The sequence below is a fragment of the Solea solea genome, chromosome 4 (assembly GCF_958295425.1).
Source record: "Solea solea chromosome 4, fSolSol10.1, whole genome shotgun sequence".
NCBI classification, from domain to species: Eukaryota; Metazoa; Chordata; class Actinopteri; order Pleuronectiformes; family Soleidae; genus Solea; species Solea solea.
In genome coordinates, this window is record NC_081137.1 from 3110024 (window position 1) to 3118718 (window position 8695).

The 8695-nt window shown below is 41.8% G+C and overlaps 1 protein-coding gene across 11 annotated transcripts; it reads right to left on the reverse strand.

The window, feature by feature from the left end:
- Positions 1-1947: 1947 nt before the first annotated feature.
- On the reverse strand, positions 1948-7847 carry LOC131458877 (polypeptide N-acetylgalactosaminyltransferase 10-like). Of its 11 annotated transcripts, none has more exons than XR_009240140.1 (6): positions 7670-7847; positions 6884-7134; positions 6353-6719; positions 6141-6258; positions 4869-4983; positions 1948-3949 (listed from the first exon to the last, which is right to left on the reverse strand). XR_009240140.1 is itself a non-coding variant. In XM_058628196.1 (4 exons), the coding sequence occupies exons 3-4, from the start codon at positions 4936-4938 to the stop codon at positions 3785-3787; spliced, it is 333 nt and encodes a 110-aa protein (XP_058484179.1). In that variant the 5' UTR covers positions 4939-4983; positions 6353-6719; positions 6884-7847; the 3' UTR covers positions 1948-3784. The 11 variants fall into 11 exon arrangements, 1 of the variants encoding a protein (XP_058484179.1); XR_009240139.1 differs by having other exon boundaries at positions 6353-6468; positions 6579-6719; positions 6884-7847; XR_009240142.1 differs by having other exon boundaries at positions 6353-6468; positions 6995-7847.
- Between the last annotated feature and the right edge of the window lie 848 nt (positions 7848-8695).

The following is an 8695-nucleotide window of genomic DNA, read 5'->3' on the forward strand; positions in this document are numbered from 1 at the left end:
TTAAGGTTCCACAGCCAAAGTGAAGACTCAAAAACGCCCGGAGCTCTGTCCCAAACCTCCAAAGGGTTTGTGGCGTGGTGGGTTGGTTTGCAACCGCGAGGAGGTTGTGCCAGTCCGGCTGTGGCTGGTTCAAATCCAGCATGCTCCGAACACTTGGCCCCGGCGCCGGGGCCAAACTGGGGCCGGGGCTGGGCTGTGCTCCCCCGGCCCCCTGCACAGATGACAGCAGGGGGTTATACCATTTTATTTCACTTTTTTTCCCCCAAGAAATCCCATAAAATCACAAAAAAAATTGACAGGGGTCCACTCTCTGGACTGTTGACCACACAGTTGGGGTCCAGGTGTCCAGTAACTGCTGCTTAAAAATGATGAGAACATGAATGAGACTTCTGTGTGATTAATGTGTTCACATCATATTTACATTGTTACAGGTGAAAACTGTGGACGAGTCAAAGTGGCAACATTCAATCAATAAATACACCATTAAATAATGACTCACATGTGTCTCACATTCATTCATTCACATTGGAATTAAATACACACATGTCTCATTATTAAATGTGTCATTCATTCATTCAAATACCAAATTCATTTGATGTAAAAAACATACATAACTTCACTATTTAATGAATTATTTCATGGTCCTGTGTTGCAGTAAGTCATGAAATAATTTATTAAATAGTCTTTAATAGTAATTCTGTTTTTTTTTTTTTTTTACATCAAATGAATTTGGTATTTGAATGAATGAATGACACATTTAACAATAAGACATTTCTGTATTTAATTCCAATGTGAATGAATGAATGTGAGACACATGTGAGTCATTATTTAATGGTGTATTTATAGACTGAATGTGGTCACTTTGACTCGTCCACAGTTTTCACCTGTTAACAATGTAAAAATGATGTGAACACATTAAACAGAGGCTCTGTTGACAAGTGCTGTTAACGTCGTCTGTGTGACGGGATGAAATCACAGGTGAAAGAGTGATGGTTTGCTCCAGAAAATGTGCTAAAATGTTGATGAGTGTTTTTTAAAGGTGGAAATGATGATGTTGTCAAACGTGTTGTTGAAAACAGAAAATGTTGCCATTTAAGAAGCTGTAAAATCACAAATCACAAAAATGATTTTGTTCTTTAAAAAACAAACAATGTTGTTAGTTTACACCTGACACGGAAATGTGTCGGGATGTACGATATTATCGTTATGGGCAGATATTGGCTTTGAAAAGTATTATGGGATATGTGTGAGGTCTGCCGATATGACGAATGACTGTACTCTGATATATGTGAAGTGAAATCAAATGAAAGGGGTGTGTGTTTACATGTGGAGCAGTGACGTCACATTAGCATTAGCATTAGCAGGTGTAATCTGAACACCTGTGATGGGATCCCTCAGGTCGGATGTTAACAGCAGGTGTGAACAGAGCGTCAACAGAACATCTAATACATGTGTGGATCATTTTTAAGCAGCAGCTACCACACACCTGTCCCCGCTGCTCCTCATCCTCCTCCAGCTCCTCCTGGCTCCTGGTCCTGGCTCCTGGCTCCTGGCTCCTGGCTCCTGGTCCGGCAGCTCAGCCCTGCTCCAAACAAAGCTGTAGATCAGTTACAAAGACTTTAAAAATCCTGAAAACATTTGTAAAATCTCAATATTTAACAGAGGATTCTGATGTATTTAGTGACGACTGTGAATGGAATCACTTGAAAACACATGAACTGTGCCTTTAACGGCAGCACTTTGCAGGTTCAGTCAGAGGACATGATGAGACAAAGCAGTGTCCACTTTAAAGTGTTCAAATGTGCTCACTGCATTAAATGAGTGAAAACACATGAAAACCTTTTTATTGTCCATATCAACAAGGACACTTTTATTTTGAAAATTCTACTAAACCACTGCTCCTGAACAGTTTTTTTTTTACTCAACCTGCCCCATACTGGCCAGACTATAGATACTCATTCTTAACTAAGTTTTAATGGTCTAGTGACATTTTTTGTTGACATACATGACAGTTTATAATTGGACAGTTTACTAAATAATATATTTTACTATACTAGGACACTTCCAGATAGTTTATATATTAACTTTTTGTTGACATATTATACGACGACATTTTGGACAGTTGTTGACAGTATGACGTCATATAACATAATAATGTATTTGACACCAAGTCAATTTTAATGGTTTTTGTTGAGGACATTCTTTGACATATGTGGACAATTTATATGTTAACGTTTTTGATGACATACTAAACTCGGAAAGTTCATAGTTTGACAGTTTTTACGACATACTATCGCATTGACAACACAAGTGTGTTTGTTGCGGAGCAGTGACGTCACGTTAGCAGTTGCATTAGCAGGTGTAATCTGAACACCTGTGTTCAGATCGCTCAGGTCGTACATGAACAGCGGTTGTGAACAGAGCGTCAACAGAGAATCTAGAGAAATGTGTGGATCATTTTTAAACAGCAGTTACCACACGGTTGTCCACATGTTCGTCCGCGTTCGTCCTCCTCCCGTTTCTGACTCTGCGTAGAAGAAGCTCCGCCTCCGACAAAGGAAGTGGAACATTCCAAATAGATCGACTCAGAGGGGAGGAGTGGAATGTACCAAGTCACGGAAAGTACACAAAGGCTGTCTTTGTGCAGGAGCAGCTCCACCTGTGCATAATCAACATTCATGTCCTCGCTGGACAAATAAAAGAAACATGGCATCTGAAATTGTTATTTAAAAACATTTTTGCTAAAACAGAAAAAAAACACCACCTGCAGGAAATGCTGCCGCCTGCTGGACGTGCTTTCCCCCTCATCTCATAAAAGCTGCCGAAATGATCCCTTTTTAGGTCTTTGTCTTAAATTCAAATCAGAAACAAATCGGAATTCTGACTTTAATCTCAGATTATTTCTGACGAAAAATAGTCTTTATCCTGTTTTCTCTTTTCTGAGATTAAAGTCAGAATATTGAGAACAGTTGGAATTCTGGACCTTTTTATTCTTTATCCAAAAACAATGTTCACATGTGGCTGTAATCTACTATAAAGTAAATAAAGTCCCCATAATTCTGATTTTTAAAATTTGGCCCCCAAAAAAAGTCTGAATTCTGACTTTAATCTCAAATCCCAAAGAAGTAAAATCAAATCCTGACTTTTTTATTTTTATTTTTTTTACAGAGATTAAAGTTAATATTCTGGGAAAAGTTCTTATGTGGCCCTAATCCTCTTTTGTACCTTTTTAACACAAGAAAATAGTCTGAAAACAACAAACAATGGGGTTTTATAAGGATTAAAGTGAGATTAAAGTTAGATTCCCCATAATCTTTATTTTTTTTTAACTGAGATTAAATAGTTTTCTGGCATTTTATATTATATTTTGTTTGTTTCCCCAAAAATCTGGCCCTAATTGCGCTTTAACACAACAAAAAAGGCCATAAACGACAACAAAACCATGTTTTATAAATTTATGTTGACCTTTCGTCAAAAACAAGTGAGGTTTTCAATCGTCACAAACACATTTTCATCCAAATATAGAAACCTCTTTATTTCTTTTCACAATTTTCAGAAGAGAAAGTAAAATATCACACAATTCCAGTTCCTCAGTTGAGGCTGAGGTTGAACGTCTAAATACACTTTTACAGGTGCAACGTCGGTAGAAAAAAAATATTCTTCCCAAAGAGAAGCAGCTGTCACTTAAAAAAAAAAGAGAGAAAAAAGGGGAAAGCAGAGGCGATGTGAAGATCCTTGTTTTCCCAGCAGCATCAGTTCAGCGGCTCTCAGACACCGGGCGGCCTCAGATGGAGGCGCGGTTGAAGTTCTCCAGCACGGTGCCGTTGGTCCTCTCAAACAGCCACTGCTGACTCGGGGACCACGCGTCGCACGTGTTCGCGAAGACTCGCCGCTCGCTGGCGTTCGTGTCCACGCAGCTGTTACTGACCGGGTGGAACAGGGTCTTGTCCTGGAGGAGGAAGAGACACGGGAACGTGAGGAATTCAAGTGAGGCTTCTACATTAAACAGTTCTGACTCGACTCGACTTTGTGTCCTCATCTTGCAGACTGCAGGATCCAGTCTCAAGGCTCTTATTATTATTATTATGCTATAATTAAAGTTGATGTCAGTCTAATTTTTATCAACAATCTCTGCTGCTGCTTATAAAAATGTCCTTTCACCACAACCTGTGTAGGCACAGATTTATTGTGTTGAAAGGGATTTTTTTTCTCTCCACTGATGCCATTGTGTTTCTCTGCTTAGTATGGTTGTATGTTATGATTTGGCGCTATACGAATAAAATTGAATTGAATAAACCAGACTCCTCTGTTAAACATGTCCATCTTTAATTAATCTGAACCCAGGTGAATAATACGCAACTTCTTATGTGTTGTTGAGTCAAAGTTAGGATTAATTTTATCCCGGAGTAGTGATAATTGTGCAGAAGTCGCACAATAGACAGTTTTTCTTTCACTTTCGTTCATAAAAACTCAAAATTTCACAAATTCAGTACTTTTTTGCTCAGGTGTGTTTATATCTTTGGGTGAAAATTAAGATTAAAAAAGGATATAAGACACTTTATATAGCACATTCTTATCGCCTCTGTATATACGTTTAAAAAAGCCTGAATGCTCTGTGTTGTAAGGGTGAAATAAAGGTTTTTTAAGAGGTGGAAACAGCCACTAATTCAGCGCTCAATTGCTTTTTCCACCGTGAAGTTGAAGCGCTTCGCTTTAACGATAATATTACGTCATCAATTTAGTTTCAAACGTGACGTTTTCTGTTCACACCGGTGCAGAATCTCTGTCACATTCTTCTTCAGTGAATTCCCGCTCAGTTCTCAGCTCTCGTACTTTTCTGTAGCGCCACAGCTGGTTGCCCTTCATACCGTGACAGTCGTGGAGAGCGACGGGACTGTTGTGGGAGATGGCGTCGAAGCAGACCTTCTTGGCGCACATGGGGTCGCCCAGCCGGACGTCCTCCCTCCAGCTGAACGTAAACACCTGCGGGGAAGGAGAACATCTCCACTTTAACGTCATATAGAGTCTCTGACTTCAGAGATGAAAACGTCGTCTTCACACAGCAGTTTGAACACGTTCCACTTCCTCCCCTCAGAATCCGCACTCTCTCTGGATATAAACACATTTAAAGCCCTTTTATATCGGCTTCTTTTCTTGAAGTTATGAGAGACAGAGAATAAAAGTCAAGGTTTCTTGAGAAAAAAAAAAAAACCTTAAATTTTATGAGCACTGCCGCCTCTGTGGCCTTTCCACCTGTTATTGACTCAGGTGGATGCCGTGGATGTTTCTCTGTGTGAAAGTGCATCCAAACATCACAGGTCAGTGGAGACGTGTGGATAATAAACGCCATTCATTTCTGTCAATATGAGTGACTTTCCTACATCCCAGGCAAACAGACACTGCTGAACAATGTGAAGATGAATCTTCAGATTTACATTCGAAACACAGCTTAGAGAGTCTTCAAAAGATGGTAACAAAAAACTTTTTAGCTACTAAACAAAAGACTCAAAAATCTACATCAGCTTAAGTCCACGATGTTCACGTCTTTATCTCACTGTTAAACAGAAAAACTGAAGTTTGTAAACCACTCACTCTCTCACACCAAACCCCATAGAGAAAATCAGTGGACACAGGAGCTGCTGGTCTACTGCTGCCTCATGTGGTCACTGTGTGTCACTGAGGTGAATCAGAACAAAGGATTTCAAATACCAAATGAAAGAAAATTTAAGACATTTGAACTTAGCGATAGAGGCAGCAGTGGATCAACAACTCCTGTGTGCTGTGACGTTAAAATCACTGATTTTCTCTACGGGGCTTTGGTGCGGGAGAGTGAGTGGTTCCCAAACTTCAGTTTCCTGTAGTTCTCACAGTGCGATAAAGACGTGAACATGTGACGTAGATATCGGAGAATTAAACTGATGTTAACTTGATTTGATTAATTTATTGTTAAGGGGCTACAATTCAAAGTTGTAAACCACTTTTGGTCTCATCTGACCACATGACATTCCCCCAATCCTCCTCTGGATCATCCAGATGGCCTCTGGCATAGTTTAGACGGGCCCGGACATGTTTGGACTGAAGCAGGGGAACCTGTCTGGCACTGCAGGATTTCAATCCATGACGACGTAGTGTGTCGTTACCGTAACCTTTGTGACTGTGGTCCCAGCTCTCGTCAGGTCATTGACCAGGTCCCCCCCGTGTAGTTCTGGGCTAATTCTTCACCGTTCTCAAGATCATTTGTACCCCACGAGGTGAGATCTTGCATGGAGCCCCAGACCGAGGAAGATTGTTAGTGACCTTGTATGTCTTCCATTTCGTAATAATTGCGAAAACAATTGATTTTTTTTCTCACCAAGCTGCTTGCCTGTTGTTCTGTAGCTCATCCCAGCCTTGTGCAGGTCTACAATTTGGTCCCTGGTGTCTTTAGAGAGCTCTCTGGTCTTGGCCATCGTGGAGGTTGGAGTCTGACTGTTTGAAGGTATGGACAGGTGTCCTTTATACAGATAACCAGTTCAAACAGGTGACACTAATACAGACAACGAGTGGAGGATAGAAGAGCTTCTTAAAGAAGAACTTACAAGTGTGGTAGAGCCAGAATTCCTGCTCGTTTGTAGGTGTCCAAATATTTTTTTTCCCACAAGAATATACAAATAAATTGTTTAAAAATCATCCAATGTGATTTTCTGGACAACATTCTGTCTGTCACAGTTGAAGTGTACCTATGATGAAGATTACAGACATCTTTCATCTTTTTGAGTGGTATATATATATACACACACATATCATACACACAGTAAACACACCTGTACCTACACACATTTAAGTCTAACCAACAACCATTATGTCATATTTTTCTAAAAAAAACAGTTTTGAGTCCACCAACCCTAACTCTTGTTTTGTTGAGCACACTTTCCAGTCCAGCTTGTGGCGTGTGTTCCTTTTTTTTTTGGTAACCGTGGAAACTTGACAAAATCACAAAAATGGAAACAAAAACCTCAAGCTGTTGATGACCAGAGACGAGACGATCAGTCGATGAGCAGGGATGACGCGCAGAGACGAGACGACCAGGGACACGATGAGCAGAGACGAGACGACCAGGGACGATGAGCAGAGGCGATCCTACCTCGAGCTTGACTGAAAAATATCAAGTCAATCAATTGCATTTTTCATCATCGCTTTTGAAAGCTCCGTGTGCTTGTCGTAACATACTTAAAAAACACCAGGTGGCAGTATAAGGAGCAGATAGTCTGTCAGGTTTGGTGATCTATTCCTCGGTCTCTGTGTATTTAAAGTGCTTCGTGGATTGTTAAATCTTAAAACCAGCACTGGTACCGTTCATTTTTGAACCGTTGTGGTGTGAGCAAACTGAGTCACATGACATTTGGAGCTCTATTGTTGCTGTTTGCAAACTGATTTCCTGATTCAGCAGTAAAATGATCATGCTACATACATTTGAAATACTGACAGTATCTCTTGAACAAAAACACCCTGTTGGCTGCACAGTTTGCTCATTAGATGGACAAGTAAAATAAGTCCAAGAGTCCCACTTGTGTGAGTGACAGTGACTATTACTGAGCACAATTTTGGTCCTTCATGACCCAATTCCATCACTTTTATTGTGGAGTGAAATAATCATTTTGAATATGTGTCTATATTCTTATTAATTTACCACAGATGCAAGGTGCTGGAAAAGCATGGAAAATTGGGCCACTTGAGCAGAGGCGATGAGCAGAGACGAGATGAGCAGAGGCGATGAGCCAAGACTAAACGACCAGTCGATGAGCTGGGACGAGACGGCGAGCAGAGACGAGACAACCAGGGACACGATGAGCAGAGACGAGTCGACCAGAGACGAGATAACCAGACAATGAGCAGAGACAAGCAGAGACAACGACCAGACAATGAGCAGAAACAAAGACCAGAGACGATGAGCCAAGACGACACGACCAGACGATGAGCAGAGACGAGATGACCAGAGACAACACGATAAGCAAAGACGATAAGCAGACATGATGACCAGAGATGATGAGCAGAGACCAGACGACAAGAGACGATGAGCAGAGAGGAGACGACCAGAGACTATGAGCAGGGATGAGACGACCAGGGACGAGACGATGAGCCAAGACGACACGACCAGACGATGTGCAGAGACGAGATGACCAGAGACGATGAGCAGAGACAACACGATAAGCAAAGACGATAAGCAGACATGACGACCAGAGACGATGACCTGAGACGATGAGCAGAGACCAGACGACCAGAGACGATGAGCAGAGACGAGACGACCAGAGAAGATGACCAGAGACTATGAGCAGGGATGAGACGACCAGGGACGAGACGATGAGCCAAGACGACCAGAGACGATGAGCCAAGACAATCAGACGTCGGACCAGACCCGAAGAACAGGGACCACGACCAGGGACGATGACCAGACACGAAGACCAGCCACAACTTCCAGGGACGACGTCCAGACACGAAGACCAGAGACGACGACCAGGAAAGAAAACCAGAGACATCATCCAGGGACGAGATGAGGAACTTAGACCACAGACGAGGTCCAGGGACGAGATGAGGAACTTAGACCACAGACGAGGTCCAGGGACGAGACGAGATGACAAGGGACGAAGGCCAGAGACGACGTCCAGGGACGAAGACCAGCCACAACTTCCAGGGACAAAGACGAGATGATCAGGGA